Source organism: Ramularia collo-cygni (assembly GCF_900074925.1).
Source record: "Ramularia collo-cygni strain URUG2 genome assembly, contig: RCC_scaffold13, whole genome shotgun sequence".
Lineage (NCBI taxonomy): Eukaryota > Fungi > Ascomycota > Dothideomycetes > Mycosphaerellales > Mycosphaerellaceae > Ramularia > Ramularia collo-cygni.
In genome coordinates this window covers 218,883-237,512 of record NW_019716267.1, presented here as the reverse complement: position 1 = coordinate 237,512, position 18,630 = coordinate 218,883, and the positions used below count along the sequence as shown (strand labels likewise).

Below are 18,630 nucleotides of genomic sequence, written 5' to 3'. Positions count from 1 at the left end.
CTGCTTTCCTACGCCTGTTGCTAATATAGCCCCGAAAAGGGACCTGTCCGCCGCTTTCTCAGCCACGTACCTTACACGTGTCTCACTCTGTACTTCTTACCCCTCGCTTTTAATCAAGCGTGGAGACAATGCTTGGTGTTAGCAAGGGGCATGTACTTTACGGCGCTGCCTCGTTCAGGGGTCGAAAGATGCGTTCTAGTCGCCTTAGCGACATTCACTACGGAGAGGTGGGGAGCTGCGAGGTGCTAAAGGTCTGCTAAGTATGTCTACTCAGATTGCAACCTGTTTGAAAGCTCTTAACGAGCGGTTCCCTTGTCCCTTGCTTTAGGAAAGGGGAGATGAAGGGACGTGTTCATGTGGCCGTGGCTTTCCCATGTCGATCGCAGCTTGCCAGTGATTTTGAACGATTAAAGGCTGTCCAAAACCGATATCAGCCTCTGCTTTCCTTGACTCTCCGTGTAAAATCTCAAGGATACCGTCGTGTTCGTCGCGTCGAAAAGTCAGGGGCAGTCTCCTAGTACCGTTCGACGAGTAGATGCTTACTCTTCTGACATTCCTGAATATCCTCAGCTTCTGCATTCAAGCATGTGGTACAAGGGTGTCCTTTTTGATTCCTTGAACAGAGCTGCCTAAAATATCCCGGCGGTATGTCGAGCTAGCGACGCGTCGTAGTATCCATTGCGCTTTCCTCCTTTTCTCGTGTCGTCCGTCAGTTCGAGGAGACTTGGAAATGACTACCTTGCTGCTGCCAGCTTTGGAAAGCGCGTGAAGGCCATGTCGCAGGACGAATCGTGTCGGCGACGCGTCGTGCGGCGGAAGCGGCCATCCCCTTTTTCTCCTGCTAGCAGTTTTCCGCAATCGTGAGGATCTGGAGGGCCCTAATTTTTCCGCGGGATATCGAAGGAGAGCGGGAGGAGTGGCGAAATGGTGGCACGCTTGCTGTTCAACTCCATATTAGCATTGTACGGTGCGAAAGGAAACGTTCGCGAGAGACGTAGGGGATGGAAGTAGCGTGGCCAAAGCAAAGATGGGTGATGGAGTCCCCGCTCTCACTTGTGGCCAAGCTACTCGTGCGGTACTCGTCGGGGGAAGTTAAGTAATGGATGTTCTCACAGGAGCTTGCTGCCTTCGGCCCTCTTCAACCAGATGAGATCACCACGATCTGTCAGAATTCTTTAACAGGAAGGGGAGGGGATGCTCTATGGCCGCTACGGTTGTGCTAGAGGCAGTTGTCGGAGTCAGGGATGCTCAAGTAGTACGACTATGTTTGCTGATCAAACACGTAGAAGACTTCGTGAAGTCAGAGACGCGTTTTATGGCTTTACCGGAGCAAAAGACCCATGGTGATCGGAAAAGTGCTCTCGACGTCCCGCTGTACATAGGTGTATGACCATTCTTTGCCCTTTATGTTCTGATCGCTACGAATAGGGACGTTGCAGCAGTTGGTATCGTACGAGCATGCTCGACCCTCGCCTCTGAGCCGATAGAAGGGCAAGTCTAGATATACGTCCTTCCATGTGCTTGTATATCCTCTCTTCCGCCGTGCTCGGTGGAGAAGTTGCTTACGGCGCCTCGTCTCCTTTACGAATGTATGTTTTGCTTCCTCCTTCCGTTCCTTACAACCGTATGTCGGTCTCCGTCAGCCTATGTCTCTATGTAGACAGCAGATATCACGACGCGGCTCATTGCAAAGCTCGCTAAAGCTGTAGACGCGTCTTTCGATGGTTTCGTATGTTCCTCATCCTTTCCCGATTGCCAATGTATTCACGACGCGGAGGTCTATTCGGTTAGGTAGTCGGCGCTCCGGTTGGTATCGTCGCGACCATGGAAAGAGGTACGTTCGTTATGGTAATTGCTTAGCAGGCTCGGTGCTCGAAAGACTGTCTAGAGATCTCCTACCGCCGATATTAGAGACGCGTCTCGTCGACATGCGGCCATCACGTGCACTGTGGCCAGCGCCGCGTAGAGTCTCATACTCCCGGTGCGTAACCATAAACGAGAGATGCTGTCCTTATGTCGTTGTCGTAGATCGTTGTAATTTACTTTGCTACGGCACGAGGCGCGTTCGTTGTTCGATGATTCAGGACTACGGAGGTTTGCTAAAACTGAGCATACACGCCTTAAGGCTGTACTGTGTCTGGCGCTATAGGCAGCGGTCTAATCGCCCTTCTTCCTCCAATTACTTCATATGCAGCATGCTCGCTACGTTCGAATTGTCATTACCTAGTTCATGTAGCCGCTGTAGGCCTCCACACGGCGCTGCTACTCTACGTCCCTCGAAAACAGAAGAGATGTGCTCAAACTAAGCGGGCTGGTATCCTCTGGCTCTTCCATCGCCAACAGTACTTTAATCGCTCTTGTGCTTTTGATCGCTTTGGGTACAGCATAGGCGCTTCCCTTACCATGTTCCCCCGTTACACTTAGCGGTGTGTCTTTGCTCTTGTAGTGCGGCCATATTCCATCCTCCAGCATTGCCGACGCTCAGCAAGCTTCTACGCCTCTTGCAAAGCTGAGGCCGGCTCTTTCACCATCAACAATGGTCCGTTCCCTCTCGTGGTTTGGTTGGGCTTGAATAGAGGAGGCGAAGTCGTCTTCAATGTCTCGTGGTTTCGTTTTGAGCTACGTGCATGGTGTTGTGGTGCGAGCATGTTCGATTCTGCAACATTGCCCGATGCTCAGCGAGCTTCCGCGCTTCTCAAAAGATTGAGGCCAGCTCCTTCGCCAAAGATGGCKAACCGTTCACTCTTGTCTTCTTCTGGAGTTGAAATATAGGATAGGCGCTTCATTCTCAATGCCGCATTGTATCTTTTGGGCTCGTGTGCATGGTGTTGCTGTACAGCCATTTTCCGTCCTCCAACCTTACCGATGCTCAGCAAGCTTACACCCTGCTCTTGGGAATGAGGCCACCTCCTGCGCCATGAATAATGGTCCGTTCGCTCTCCTCGCTTCGTTGTATTTGAATACAGGACAGGCGCGTCATTCTCGATGTCTCGTAGTATCGTTCGGAGTTGTGTGGATGAGGTTGTATTGCGGCTATGGTGGATGCTCCGCCTCCGCCCATTTCGACACTTAGCAAGCCGCTGCGCTTCTCGCCCAAATGAGCCGTCTCTTATGCCATGGAACATTGTCCATTCGCCCTCATTGCTTCGATGTGTTTTATTACATGACCGGCGCTTCGTTCTCGATGTCTTCTAGCATTGTTCGGAGTTGCGTGGATGGTATTACGGTGTTGCTGGATCTGGCGCTCCAACTCCGCCGACTTCGACGATCAGCAAGTCTCCACGTTGCTTGCACAAATAGAACCGGCTCGTACGCTATGGAACATCGTCCGTTCGCTCTCGTTGCTTTGATATGTTTGAATACATGATCTGCGCTTCATTCCCAATGTCTTCTCGCCTTGTTTGGAGTTCTATGTATGGTGTTGCGTTGTCGCTGGATCTGCCGCTTCAAATCCACTAGCCCTTAAAACAGCGCTGCATCTACCACCATCCACCACCTTACATCTCAACAACCACTCGGTGGAATCACTCAAAATTTGCAGGGGGCTGTTGCATCAAGATGTTGTGATGTTTTGCATACTCATATTGTCCATATGTTGCCAGGGGAAGAAGTCATCTCTCGCCAGCTCAAATCTCCCAAAGGAGTTTCCACGGCTCTTAAAGCTCGAAGTGTACTTATTTCCCGCAGATTCCAGCATTCTCGCCGAAAACCTTGGAGTCCTTAGGATCTTGGTTTAGCGGTACCGCTTCAGAACATTGGCTAACTTATTCGTGTGTCTAGGAAAGAAACCCTCGGGGAGGTTTCACTGCGCTGCGGCGTTGATCTTTTGCTCTTCCAGCGTTCATTTTGCCTGCTCATACTATTGGGAGTTGGCATTGGCAACAAGCTATATCTTTTGATTCCCCGATCGTCCAAAAGCAGTCAGGTCGCGGGTTCGAGACCCCAACATAACCCTGTTCGAGCCCCAACTTGACAGGCTCCACCCTAAGTCCCACCTTTTACTCACCCACCATTCAGCATTTTACTACCCAGACAACTCCGATGAATCAAACCATCATGCACTTCCTCAACAGCTACTCGAATCAAGCGCTGCGCACGTTGACATCGCCGTAGCAGCTCATTTTGAACATGAGAGAACTCTCTATGCACCCCAATACGCGTTATGGCATTTGGCTGGCTTCTGCACATTGCACCTTCACCGGTGGGGACGCGTTCAGCTCTTCGACGTATCCCCGTCGACAGTGCGCAATCACTGACTCCATCATCGCTACCTACCCGACGCAGCATCCATTCACGAATCACACAGGCATTAACATGCACCCACCAGCAGACGGAAGCATCGCGTTCTTCCATCCTTCTTAGCACGACGACGACCAGAAAAGAGCTGATCCCGTGGTCAACATCCTCCATATCGAAGAGCATGGCTCAAGGAACCTCATTAACTCCAGCCACACCGCCAATCGCGACCAACACTCTCGGTCTCGCAAAGCTTGACTCGATCAATTCTGCTGCAGAAGCGCAGTCCGAACAGGATCGGTCATGCGAAGAGCTGGATTGACGAGGTGGAGCATGAGAACAATAACAGGTTTCGTCCTGCGACGAGACTAAACAATACAGAATAGCTGGTGCAGTGCGCACGACGTGTCAAGGCTGCATGTCCGCTGCTACAAACCATCTTCGAATGAGCAAGAGGACTGTTCAAGCGCTTGAGGATCCATGGGACATTGCGTATGCATGTCACTGAGTTTGGAGTTCACCAGCAGCCAGAATCAGTTACAGTGGAAATGAGATGCATGGCAGTGAGATAAAAGGCAAGGAGATTCACGGCAAAGGTATGCACCGCAAGGAGATGGACGGCAACGAGATACGAGGCAACGAGATGCAGGGCAACGGGATACACGGCGAGGAGACACGGCAAGAATAGGTGCGGCAAAGAGTTGCAAGGCAGTGAAGCTTCTCTGCCTTCTAACGCAACATCCAGTCTTCTCTGCTACGATCACTCGCCAAGCTGTCTCTGCTTCGCGTCTCCGATAACCCCAAATGCTTCATGCACTATGAACTGCCGGTTCCCTTTCTGGCTTCATTGCCCTCGACTTCCCTTGCGGCTTCTTCACCTCTGTCTGCCGCTTTCCAGCAGCAAACGGCCGCGCCGGACAAGGCGACAATTTCTTTTGTAGCAGACAGTCACCAGCCAGATACTCGCAATCCTCCCCCAACAGATTCCTGCCTCAACACATTCGATCTATCGAACCGTTATAATGAACCCGAACGGTTCACCGAACGGCCCGTCCACGTTTACCGTGGAGAATGACATCGCCGGCATCAAGCGGAGCATCGAAATCCTCAACACGCAAGAAACTGAGCAGTAAGCTGAGAAACAAAAGACGCTTCAGGAAACCGACGATAAGCTTCTGAATCATGACGTGAAGCCCGTAGAAAGCTTGCTGAGACTCAAGAAGACGAAGCTGGAAAAAGTTTTGGACAAGCAACGAGATCCGGGTCACGCGCTTGTACCTGTAGGTACACATGAGAAAGAGTCGTTTGTGCAGATGCTGAGTTCTTATGGTAGTTCTTCATCACCCCCCTGGGGATAACATGATCTAGATTCTCCTCTTGCTGTCGCTTCTCTCTTGTTGCCGCTTTCTCTCCTGCCTCAGCTCCTCCTTATCTCACCGCCACAGGCTCCAGGCTTCGTCGCCAGTTTGTACACCACGGCTGTGTGGATCACGATGTCCTCATGCGAACCAAGTCATACACCAGGTTCTCGCCATGTCCAAGATTGAGGCCCGCAGGGCCTGTTGCTAATCGAGCAGGAGACTAGCTATGCGCTGTACCTGCAAACTACTCTCCCAATACGCCGCCGTTTCCTCCGCAGACCCTCCGACCGCAACGCAGGCGGAGTCCCTGTTTAATTTGGCTCCAAGGCCGAACCTACGTCAGTAGTGAAGTCAGGAAAGCGCCGTCGTGAGTCCTCCTCGGCTCCTCGCCGCGACCTCCTTCGGGATCAAATCGCGCAGCTCTCAACGAAGACCTCGACAAGCTTTCCCCTGGACGGCTGTATGCCAAGGCTGCTATGCCTGTGCCAGCACCAATTCTTCTCGCTGCCGGCACACCGGACACTAGGAATCGAGTTGCGTTCCGGGGGGAGTCCGTCAGCACTTCGTCGTCCGATGGTCCTAGCAGCAACGATGGCGAAACGCCTACGAAGCGCAGCAGGAAGACTGTTGTCGTCAAATACAAGAGGACGAACCATTGCCGGGGAACACCTGCTCGTGGTAAGGCCGCCAAACTCAAGAAGCGCCGCCAATCCGTTCCCTTTTGCATCCGCTAGCCGTAAGGACCTCGCGGGGGCATACCTTCCGTCATCTGAAGATGACGACGCCATAGACACCCGTGGTGATGGCTCACCCGAACCTCGCGAGGTTGAGTCGAATGCCTCGTCGTATGCCGATGGGATCACAGACTTGGACAACATCAATTGGTCCGCGAAATCTTCCCGGCGTAAGAGTCGCAATAACAAGGGCCGTAAAGCCAAGAAGAGCAAGGAGGATGATTGCGGTGCGCTCACGGAGGTAGAAGAGAAGGAGCACGGCGCCAACCTAGCAAGCGGAGAGAGAGCAGCATGTCCAAGATCTCTCCGCTCGAGCGGCTTGTCGACTGGCTTTTCGGCATGAGCCACTGGCTCCTAAGGCTGAAGAGGACGCGGTCTGTATCACCTCAGAGGAATAAGAGAGCGTGGTCGATCGGCGCGTCTCTCCATTCCATCGTCCCGTCGGTCCCCGAGCCGGCTTAGTCTAAGAAGAGCTTCCTCATAGTTGACGCAATTGACTGTCCAGAGGGTCGGGTCGTGAAGTCAGACAAGCAACCGGCAACTCTCAGGACATATTCACTACGGTGTATTTGCAAAGGAGGTATGTAGCAATCGATGTGAAGGTTTTCAAACAGCTGTCATTAAACCATGTCGTGACGCTCCTGTCGGGCCTACGGGCCTCTGGTGCGATAGAATCTTGACCCGCCTCTGTGGAAATGTCTCGCAAGCCCAAGAGTGCTCGAACTAGACAGACAGTACAGCAATGCCGAGTGAAATCTGACCTCGCATCTTCGGCACAGGCTTGTCTTGGCAAGGCTACTCAACTCAACTTCTACTTAAGGAGCCGGATCTCTTCGATCATGTGCTTCAAGTCTAACGGAAGGAATCGTGACTTATATTGATGAGATCCGATGAGAGCGTGTCTCATCAAGGTGCCCAGTATCGCATATTTCTCCCTGAACATCACACTACGGGACCAGGAGAGTGAGGCGGCTCGCAACGGCGAGTAAGTGTCAATGACGCCGCTGCATGATCCTCGCTCGGAGGCAGACGTGGCGATACTTATGCCATTCCGTGCCCGCATGACTACTAGTACCCACAGTTCGCAGGGTCCGGGGCCGCGTCTCCATGGCCCTTGTGTAGTGAGTACTTGCGGTACTCCTTAGCATCGGGTTCGCAGTGGGTGTCTGCTTGCTGACTTTCATTCTCAGCAAACCATGCTCCCTATCCGCCGATCGTAACATGGACGGTGTGGCCGCTCGACGTAGTTCGGTGGCTGGTGCTCCTCCGGCCAGTAGTCGGCCTTTGTCTCTGCAGCGTCGTCGTGTAGCGTTCCCTCCTCGTGACCTTATAGCCGAGCATCGCGCCAAGATCAACAAGGAACTGCCCCTTAAGAGTACGAAGCGTCATTAAGGAGGTCCGGCTAACGAGATTGCTTTGCTGACGAGCGCTATCCGTTCTTCCGGACTACGCAGGAGCGCGGGCAAGCATGTCTCCTTCAGCAAGAAGTCCGCACGGGGTCGCAAGGCCTTAAAGACGAAGGTCACCGCGGTCATTTCAACTGCGTCTTGGCTTCCTCATCCGCTCTCTGACTCTTGTTGAGTTTCCTAGAGCCTCGTTGCTCGTCTCTTGCGCGGGAGTTGGAATCAGAAGCCTCTGCTAACCCGCTGCTATGGAGTGCAATGTTTGTCTCCAGGCGGCTGCAAAGTGTGACGAGGGATGAGGGCGTTGCAGCAAGGCAATTGCCATACTCCTTTCTTGGAGACATTGCATCGAGGCAGATAAAGCCAAGCCAGGCTACTGCTCCTTGATGGCGAATTGTCTTCGAACATGGGAATCTTTCCCTGTTCGACATCGCGAAGCCGAGTTGGACGCTCTGGCCGCCCCGGCTTTTCTATTGTGCATCCGCTGACTGTGCCGATGATGGGTGCCTGACTTTTCTTCGATGCTGCGGAATGTCTTGATGACCAGTGCCGCTACTACTCTGGAGACTGTCGTGAGACGATCTGGGGAAAGGGACCTGGGGAGAGCGAGCTGGGAGAAGATGTTAAGAATCAGCCAGGATCTAAGCCTGAAGTCGAGCTTTCCAAAGTCAAATCTCGGGTGGCGGCCAAGAATCGCCTTTCCCGGTAATTTCTCGAGCATGATCAGCGTTCACACTTCATGTAATTGGATCTCAGTCGCATTGACTTTGGCGGAGGAAATGTGCCATGTCGAGCAGCTGTAGCCTTCGGGTTGGTAAAGGCAGGACAACGAGAGTACTTCTGKCAACTTTGGAACTTGGTGTTACGTGGCGAGGTATTTGCTTCAGCAAACGCCACTGCGACTGCATATCGCTGGCGAGGTTGGTGTTGTGCTCCTTTTCGGCCTCAGCCGCCTCTCAATTCTTTGCCTCCGCTCCATGAGCGCACCGCAACCGGACTCCTTACTCTTCTTGGCCTTGCGGTCCTTCTTCGTGCGACTCTTGTGCGACCTTATGCGCAATCGGCCTCTTCGTGACCCCTTTGCCGACTCTCCTGGCTTCGCTGGTCGCAGGGACCCGCAGGGAGACCGCCACGCCCTTTCCTTAGTTGAGGCCCGCAGACCTGCCGAGAAGGACGTTGGTGAGATCGCCATGGAGAGGTGTTGCGGAGCGGAGTGCCGTTGTTGACGAGCTCGCTCGAAGAAAGAGTTTTGCAAGCACCCCCAACTGGCATGAGATAGGTTCCGCAGGAGAGGCCAAAAACGTCGAATTTGAAGATCATTCTATCACTGGCATCCAAAAGTACTTTTTCGACACAGGAATGCAGCCATCTGTGCCGAAGCAGGGTTTGGGCTGAAAGACTTCCGAGAAATTGGATAAAAGTTCTTGCCAAATGTAGATGGAACTGCATCATGAAACCGTTTTGGCTTCTTCCGAGCGAACCGCTCTGTGCCGGGAATTGACCACCTGTTGATGTCCTTCAGCGCCGTCTCGTGTAACAAGACATGAGGGCTATCATATTATGGCCCTGCCGGCCTGAACAGTCTAAGATGTCGAACAGCGAAGCGCCGAGCTGGCTTTTTACAGGCCACTGGCGACAGGCCACTGGCGGATGCTGAAGGATGCATGGAAAGACATCTCCGCATATTTAGCAAGGCCGTTGGAGCTCTTCACGGACTGGAGGAGTATAGCTGAAATCGAGATTGGCGCGAAGTCTGCTTAATCCAGCCCGAGAAGGTGAGGCTGGTTGTAAGTGTCGGTTTGCCGAGCTGGTTGGAAACGATTTAGTACCGCTGTAGGGAAGGACGCCAGCAATTGCTCCATTCCGGTAGCCCCGGTCTATGCTAATGCTCGTAGAGCTTTGTAGAGCGTTAATTTAGATCGCCTTTGCTTATCCGGTGCCTCGCTTGACTTGGAATACCTAGACAAAGATGAGTTGCGTCAAAGACGCCACCCTAGTCGAAAGCTAGTTTGAGTGACCGGGAGGATGAGTGAATGTGTGCAAATCAGCGAATCTTCTCCGGCTCCAGTTCGATTGCGGTGCACCAACTGGACTGTCAAGACTCCCGGACTACAGCTTGCTGTCGCGTACTGCCTGGACTGTGAAGACTTACGGACCTCAGCTCTCTGCGGCACTGCGACAAGTACGGCGTGGAATGAACTTTCTAGCTAAGTGGTATGGTTAGAGTCACGACCCGGCGAAGGATGAAAGGCGTCCGCACTGAGATTTGGAGCGCGGAATGGTCGAGACAGTGAGCTGGCTCCCTTAGCCGGGACAATTTGCAGCGCATACAGCTTGAACACCGGGAAAAGCTTGCGGAAAATATGCAAAGACAGTCTGCCTGCGGGTGCGGAAGGGACGGTGCTTGAACCCGCTACCGAATGGTGCAGGCCTGCGGGCTCCACATGCAAACCCAACTACTGCAAAGTATCTGCTGAGGCCTGACTCTGACTTACAGTAGTTTCGAGCCTTGCAAAAGTGCAAGAATGCTTGGAGAAGACACGTCTGGGATTCTGCCGTGGAATAGGTCTGACCGAGGCGCACGAATTGTAGGATTACCAGATTGAGGTCCTTGTTGTCTTGCCTTTCATTTTCCTGGTGGAACTTTCGATCCGGCTGTGCTGGTAGTCTTGATTTGAAGTGTTCTCCTTCTCCAGCTTCTCTTCCCACCGCACGCGCCGGCACGGTGTATTCAAGGTGTATCCGCGTCAAAACATCTCCGCCGCCACTTCTTCTCCAGATCAAACGCAGGTGCTTGGCTAGTTCAGATTGATCCAACAAGGCCACTGCTTCGCCGCGTTTTCCCGTTGGTCAAGGTTCCGCTCCAGCTAACGAAAGCGTCCTGGTTGAGAAGTCAGAGTCTGAAAAGCGCTCTCCATCAAGCTGGCAAATGCCAGTAGATTCCTCCACTGTGCAACCTTAAGCTCGTCCACGTATTATCTCTGTCGGAGGTGGCATATTCGATTTTGCCTCTCTTTGCGTCCGCGAACGCAACTCATTGTCCCCATGAAATCTTTATCCTGGTCTTGTGGCGGTCTGTCTGACGAGAACACAAAAGCGAGGCCTGGTAGTATCCGGAGGAGGACTGTTCGAGTTGAGAAGGGACCAGGCGCTAAAGCAGCTTCCAGACTACGAACGGCGTCTCGACGAGCACTGACAATCTTGCCGGTTGTGGCGCGTGAGTTGCGGATGGGCTTGCAATGTCTAATCCTTCTAGCGACGAGATGCTCGTTAGGTCTGGTTGGAAGTCAGTCACAGATCTCTGGTGACCTTCATGGTCTGCTCCGGCGGCATGCCGTGGCAAGCGAGCTTCCATGCTAGGAAGCCCTTGGATAAAGGAGTAGGTAGGGGAGGAGGAGGATGAGGAGGAGGTGATCTTCTTGCGGCCTCTAGCAAGTTTCAAAGGGGAAGCGCTGGGGTTTGTCAGCTCCGAGAGTTGAGTAGAACTTGTTCCGTGAACGTGGATGGGTCAGAGTGGTCAGACTGGTTCGTCAACCTGTACACTTGAGCATTGGACACGAGCATGGAGCTCAACCAGAAGAAAGGAAGCAGATGAATGAGGCAGATGAATAGACGAATGAGCAGAGATGGTATTACTGCTACTCGTGGCAGGGGAGTGGAGTTCCGCAAAGCGTCCATGAATCCGATCTGCACACCCGCGATCCGTACCTAGTCCTCGGATGTGACCCTCCATCCCGCCCTCACCCGTACCGCACCGTCATCGGCGAGGCCTCTCTGCGTACAAACTGTACCTAACGCGCGAGCTGTAGCACGTCGTTAGCGCCGCGCCGCAAGCATAAATATCTTCGTTTCTGTCTCAATCTCTTTCTTCTGCATACGAAGTGTGAATCTGATTTTTTCAGATTCGCTTACAATGGGGTAACACCCATTGACCTTCTTATCAATTTTTGGAACCGGCTCTTTTGAGCACCGTGTCGCTGGTATTGCACTGCCTCCAGCTGACGCAACCTTTTCATCTGTCWCTTGCCTTGTGCAAGTTCCAGGAGAAGAGCTTCTTCTCCATCGTCGTCGTAGTCTTTCCTCTGTCGCCGTGACTGTCGTGGTCTTTGATGCTGGATGTTTGTGAAGTGTGCCTGTCTCTTAGGACGCGGTGTCCGACGTGACCGGACTTCTGTCGACCTGGCCGGTGTTCAGGCCTAGCATGTTCACGACACGGTAGCACAGTAGTAGCAGTTGCTCCATTCTCTGAACTCGCGTCCATTCCRATTGCTAATTATCACAGCTCCATTGATGCGGTGTCCACCTTCAAGAGCGGAGGAAGGCGAGAATGACACAGGCATTCGAGAATGGCCTCTTCTTCGGTCCTACAGCTCTCGAAAGACCATTGAGAGAGACCTGAGGCTCGCCACTGTATTGACGACGACTCCAGGAACTGCAGATTCACGATCACGGCCTCCATTCCACAGAGTCAGAGTCCACAGCCTTAGCGGCGGCACTCTACCACGAAACGGCAGCAACGCTCTACGGTCACCAGTCTCAGCCTCGCCCATCCTGACGCACAGAAGCTCAGCAACGGCGACAAAATCGTCAGAACATCCTTCGTGGACGAACGAAAACTTCGACGTGAGAAAAGGAGGGCAGCATCGCTCTTGCCAACACCGTCCTTGCCACAAACTTGAAGCTGAAAGCCGCAACATAGGGAGTGAAAAGCTGGAGGAAGATGTGGGACATTTCAAGACATCTCTCGGTGGGGGACAGAGCTGTGGAGCCGCACAAGATACTGTAGTTGGATTATGGAGTAATGATCGCTCCCATTGAAACTTCCCGCATCGGCGCAGAAACGCTTCCTTCTAGACCTGTGTATAGATTCGTAAAAGATCATTTCCCACCGCTTGGTGTATCCGTGCGGTTCTCTTTCGATCGTAGTATTCTCCCGCCCAGTATCTCGCTACCGGACCAATGAAAGATTGAGCACTGTCCACGCACTAGTGAAGCTGCTGCTTCGTTTTCCACTTTTCTCGAACCGCTTTCTGTTTTACAACAGCAACCATCACGCTGTCACAACCGCTCTCCCTCTCTCTCACCATCACCACCACCACCACAACAACAACAACAACAACACCATCACCATCACCATCACCATCATCAAGGAGATGGCCCTGTCGTGGAATCGGCGGCAGCTTCTGGCGGAGGTCGAGGAGCGTGGCGTGGAGATCGACTTTTGTATGTTCGCTCGCTCATTCTCACTTCATAAGGGCTGGATAGCTAACGCAGCATGAAATTCAGGCTACGAGCGGATCGGAGACCTCGAGCGCCAGGTCGAGGCGGTCACCGCCGAGCGTGACTTCTGTAAGCCTTCCTACCCGATCCCACTTCTMATAGCTCAGCTAGCTAACGTTATATGTACTACAGTCCGTCGTGCTTGGGAGGGGCTCCGGCGGCGGTTCGTCCGCTTGGCGGACGCTGCGTGGGCGTTGGCCGCTGTGCGTGTTTGGGGTCCGGCGGACGAGGAGCRCCTGCTCCTGCAGCACGTCCTGCAGGACGTGGACAACGACTAGCTCTCTGTCCTGCTTGCTGGTGGCTCCGGTGTTTGGGTGTGTGCGGTGTGTCTGGGCGGTGGCGGCGGTGGAGAGGGCCTTGGGCTCCGCGCAATGAGCGCACCATAGCCCAAAGGGCATAGTCGGCAATCGCTTTGTCGAACTTCGAACACATCAGGATTTATCAGATCTCACACTCACGTCTCAAAGTTCTCTGTTATGACGCTGGCAAGCTACCTGCTGCTCTGCTTACTATTGTATCTGTGTTCATAGAGAGTCGCTGTGCATTCGATAGGCGGTATTGCTGTCAGCTCGTATGCGTAGACATGAACAGGTATTTTATGGGACTTGAAAGTGTCGGGCTCTGGATTCGCAGTGTGGAAATTGAAACGGCTACGTAGTTCGCCAAGCATATACATTCCTTCAGTGCTCATTTCTCAACGTCCGAAGGATAGCATGCTACTATTGTCTAAACCATAGGTTCATTGTATATCAGCAGCTTCGAAACATGGCCACAGCTTTCCGGTGTTACTGCCTGTTCGTATGTGTGGAAGTGAACAGGAAATTTATCGGACTTCAAAGTGTCGAATTTGGAATTCGCAGTGTGGAATTCGAAACGGGTACGTAGTTCGCCAACTATCTTCATTGATTCATTGCTCATCCCTCAATTTTCGAAGGATAGAAAGCTACTATTGTCCAAACCATAGGTTCAATATCAAGCAGCAGCTTCGAGACATAGCTACAGGTTTCCCAGCAAGTCGTAGCTTTGGTCCGGTGGGAGATCATCAATGAGCAGAGCGACAATCTCAAGAAGCAGAACGACTTCACTCAGCTCAGGATGCTCATTCGTCTATGCTCATCTCCAGACAATCTACGCCTACAGTGTAACTGTTCTCGGAGTTCTGTATTCAGCGTATAGCTGTATTGTTGAAGCATAGGGTTGAGATGCATCATATTAAAAGCGTGGGTTGAACAGGGTAAAACGAAGACTGTGGGCTAGCCGGTGGACTCATCGATGATGCTTTACTTGCCGTATTTTCTATGGATATTTTTTCCCGAACATTCGAAGACCAGCATGCAGGAGAGGTCGTAATCATAACCCGGCGTGTGTCAGATCTCTAGCCTCTTGGAGTAAGCAGCATGGTTTTCGAGCAGGGCAGTGGGGCCGACGGGCCAGCTACGAGCCCTGTCCGGTGTATTCGTACTTCTCTCGAGACAGTAGAGGCCTGGCATACGGCTGTACTTGCAAGACTTTATCCCATGTGACTTTGGCTCCTGAAGGCATGGCAATCTTGGTAGTATTGAAGATGGGACGAGCTCTCCGAACGTTCGGTCAAGATCACGACGCGTCGAGCAACGCGTCCAACGCATGAGCGGCTTCCTCACCACGAGTCTGCTCTGGCTGTCTGGTCTGAGTCCCTGATAAAAGCATACGCTGGACTTCCTAGTAATCGATCAAAGTTGCTGGATCCGTTCAAGAGAAATTGGCAAGTTTCTTGAAGCAACGATGGGAGTGGTCGAGATAAAGTTTCGACCCCTGAAGCCATTCTTGGCAACTGCTAATATGGTACCCCAAGGAATAACTCTCAGGATAAGTGCTCGCTGATTACTCTGAGCTTCGATTCTGTTGTAATGACGATCTTGAGCAGTCCCTTTCCACGGATATTGAGCACTGTGCGTTCAGCGATACAGCGACCAAAGCCTGGAAAAGGGGATGTGTCGAGACTGTAGAGGCATCTTTGGCAGTTTTCGATGTGAAAATCRAACGAGTCGATCGCGGGCGAGGCCTTCAATGGAGACTGCAGAGCTCCTCYAGCTAATCTTCCCGGGGTTCCCTCTCTGAACGTCCACCAACGTCGCGGGACGACCGGCGTAGGTGGAGTTCATCGGAGATATGAAGGTACCTTCGGCTTGCGTGACACTTCCGCCGGTGATGCCAGCAAAGAACACCGGGAAAGTGCTCACTGGATGGTTCGGAAGTTGCATGTGGTGCCGTTCTGGAAATCCGGAAATGTGGCTGCAAAATTGCTTCCTGCAGTTTGCCATATGCCGCTCCCGTGATTCAACCACATTCTCAAACCGCTTTGCCACTCGATATGACGCCGCCACCAACAGTCAGTTCTCAATCTTCCGGCCGTTTCTCTCTAGTGCTAGACGTTCGGACTTTGAAAGATGGAGCGAGAACATTTCGTCCATCGATTCTGATGCATCGACGGAGTTTCCGACATGTATCTGCATCTCGCGGCAAACATGGAATCAGGGTCCTTCCTTTGCAATTCTAAAGTCGTTGCGTTTGGTCCTTCAGGCTTCACTGTCCTTGACCTTCCGCATCCGTCATGTCACCGTAAGTCCACCATCCCGCTCCGTGTGGGATTGGGTCCGGCGACACACATATTTGAGAAGGAGACATCCGCTAGCCTGGTGCCAGAGGATATCGAGAAGCAACAGAGCGCCAATGTTCTCTGCAGCGGTATGTGTGATGAAGTCACGGTCTTTTTTCTCAGCCACCGGCGCCTGGGTCTATGGAATCACCAGTCAATTTTATCTTGGTCTTACATCGACATGGTTTTCATCCAGTGCGGGGAAGTTTCAATGTTTGGTGTTGTTGGTAGAGTATTGAGCATTAGTCGGCTTTGCGAAAGGAAGCCGTTGGACTCCCCGTCGATCCTGTATTATCTTCGGTTTCCTCCCTTGAAGCCTCTACGATAATCTGCGATGCTCCGGGTCACTCGTTGCCGATTGCTCAACGTTGATCGTGATACAACACGTCTGGCCCCAGGAGGAGGTGTGTTCACTGTTTCAGTGTCGAGCGAGCGTCGAAAAGGATCCGGCAGAAAGCCACTGTCTTCCGTAACGGGTTCTTGCAGAATCATCCGTCCTCTACCGGCTAGCGATTTGCCTTGCCTGGTCTCGAAGCTCGTGCGGGGACTAGTGGCGTTGCCAATGGCTTCCCTGTGGTTCCGCAACACATTGTTCATCGGATTGTGCGGCTGCCCTACTTCAGCGGTGTTTGCTCGTTGGAAGAGGCAGATTTGTTGTGTTGGCGGAGCTCTACAGGTTGCCCGTCAGCAAGAGCATGTTGTTCGCCTCATGTCTTATTAGAACTGTTGCTCATCTTCAGCCATCTCGCCTTCGGCTGGCGTATACAGCAACGACACATGGAGCTGTGGTCTTGTTGCCAACCGCGCTTGACGGCTGTGCTCCAGAAAGAACTCTTGCCAAATTTGGAGATATTTACTACGTTGCTTTTGGTATACCACGGAGGTCTGGTAGCGGTGTAGTGCGTGGTCCTTTCCGCCAAATTGAGTATCCTTCCTCCAACAGCTGCATCTCAGACCAACGCAAACGTCACATGCCCAATCTCTATACCGCCTCGTATTGCTCATCGCGCTGTTTTAAGAGGGTTGTTCTTGCGAGAATATTATCAGCGGTGTGTCTCAGTATCAACGACGATGCGTCAGATTGATGGTCTCGGCGGCTTGAGAATGTTGAAGTTGCTGTCCGTCATGTCAAAGCTGTAGGACCGTTATCATCGAAGGAGAGGATGACATTAGCGGTATTGTATCCTGTGAACGTTGCTATCAGTCCTCCGGTAGACTCGCTTGAACTAACGGCGCCGCGGCGCACTACCACCTCTTGTTCTTTCCACGACGCGTACAACATGGCGCAGCGTAGCCGCAAAGCGAGAGTAGCCTTTGGTGAATGCAAGGGGCTTGTAGGTGGTGTCGGTGGGCTGTTATTCAGGGCGGAGCGGCAAGATGTGTTTTCTGCGGCATTCCGCATGGAGTTTGCTGTTCATTGTCCACGTTCTACGACCTGCGCTTAGCACGATACTGCTGCGAATAACTCCGCTTCCTCTGCACGGCGCGTCTGAGATGGGGCTGGTGGTATGGCCGCGAAAGATGGCAGTCGGCAAACGTAAGGGGCTTGTGGGCGGTGTCGATCAGACGTTGTCAGGGACGCGGTGGAGGAATAGTCCTTAGCGATGCTCCTCCTCAGCCTTGCTGCTCAGTTCTCATGCTCCGCCAGCTGCGCCTAAACGGTTGCCGCTGTGGTAAGCTCCACGACGCCTTCGACGTGGCGCTGTTCATTCCACTCCGAGAATGGTATCATGTAGGTTCGAGGGGGATCTAGGCGGTCTCCGTGGGCGCTGATTGATAAAGAGGCGGCGAGAATGATGCTCCTTCCAACATGGAGCACGAATGATGCCAGCCTCCCACCAGCCAAGACTTCAGTTCGAACCGCTAGTTCGAACAACCCCAGAACGCGTTCGCACGATCGCACGGCGCTGTCGATTCGAGCGCTGCCATTTGTGACAAGTCTGTGATCATGTTGCCGTCCAGCTGATGCCCTGGATGGTAGAATCACAATAATTCTCTGTGTTTTCATTTTTGGAGGAGGACTCGAACGCGGACCAAAACATTCTCTCCTTCGTGAAGCTTGGCAAAAGTAATTCCCCAATCGCCTGTGTCCTGGGTTTAAAAAGCAATTCCGTCGACAAGTCTTTGGACTTGGAACGCTGCTTATGATCACCCTACTATTTGTACACTGCTCAACTTGAATCAATGGGTGTATTGCTATCCCTCCCATGATAGTAGTTCCTGGGAAAGGTCTACAGTTGCCGAGTATGATGGAGGGTGAATGTACGAGAAAGGAAATGCAACTTGATACTCCGTCGATTGTTCCATGCCTCTGCTCTTGACTTCCTCCATGCTGACATCCTTCTCGATTCCGCTGTGATCGACAGCGTCTTCTAAGGGCCTTTGAAATAGTGCAGCTCAGTTTACAAACGATATGGCCCATTCTCGAACATGTTGGAAAGCGAAAGTGCCAGAACAAACATGCCTCTTGACCATGTATCCACTGTCGTTGAGGCTGACGAGGCTGTTCGCGGTTCATTTGCCTTGCGTACAGCGAGTGAGATGTCGAACAGGGGTTCAAAAAGATGGATGGGCTTGATTTCAACCACCCCGTTCTATCAATAAGTGCTCATGGTCTCGGCAATACCCCCAACCTTCATCATGCTAGCATTATCGTTCATTGCCTTTGTGGGCGGTAGCTATCGCAGAGAGGGCCTGGAGTATTTGTAGCTGATCAAGAATGATATGGCCTGCGTTCGAGCCTGGCGGAGGGAGTCAGCGCAAAAAGAGACAGGGTTCGAACCACAGAAAAGTGCAAAAAAAAAAGAGTCCGGTGACTCGCTCGGCCACTATTGGGGATAAACCCTCTAGCGCTCAGCATCGTTCGTAATCCCCCTACGGCAAAGCCGAAGAAGGTTGGTTTATTAGTGCAGCTCTGCCCAATGTTTGTGGTTGTGCAAGGACTGTTAGTGTGCAACGTGAACCTTCCCACTGAACCA

General features: G+C 52.5%; 2 protein-coding genes; both read left to right on the top strand.

Annotated features, from left to right (window-relative positions):
• Window positions 1-6,188: 6,188 nt before the first annotated feature.
• RCC_08026 (uncharacterized protein) lies at window positions 6,189-6,674 on the top strand (the record flags this gene model as incomplete). The annotated part of the gene is made up of 1 exon (XM_023773278.1): window positions 6,189-6,674. One exon carries the CDS (start codon window positions 6,189-6,191, stop codon window positions 6,672-6,674), a length of 486 nt encoding a protein of 161 aa, XP_023629046.1.
• A 6,213-nt stretch (window positions 6,675-12,887) lies between these two features.
• On the top strand, window positions 12,888-13,292 carry RCC_08025 (uncharacterized protein; the record flags this gene model as incomplete). XM_023773277.1 has 3 exons in its annotated part: window positions 12,888-12,957; window positions 13,021-13,083; window positions 13,147-13,292. 3 exons carry the CDS (start codon window positions 12,888-12,890, stop codon window positions 13,290-13,292), a joined length of 279 nt encoding a protein of 92 aa, XP_023629045.1.
• Between the last annotated feature and the right edge of the window lie 5,338 nt (window positions 13,293-18,630).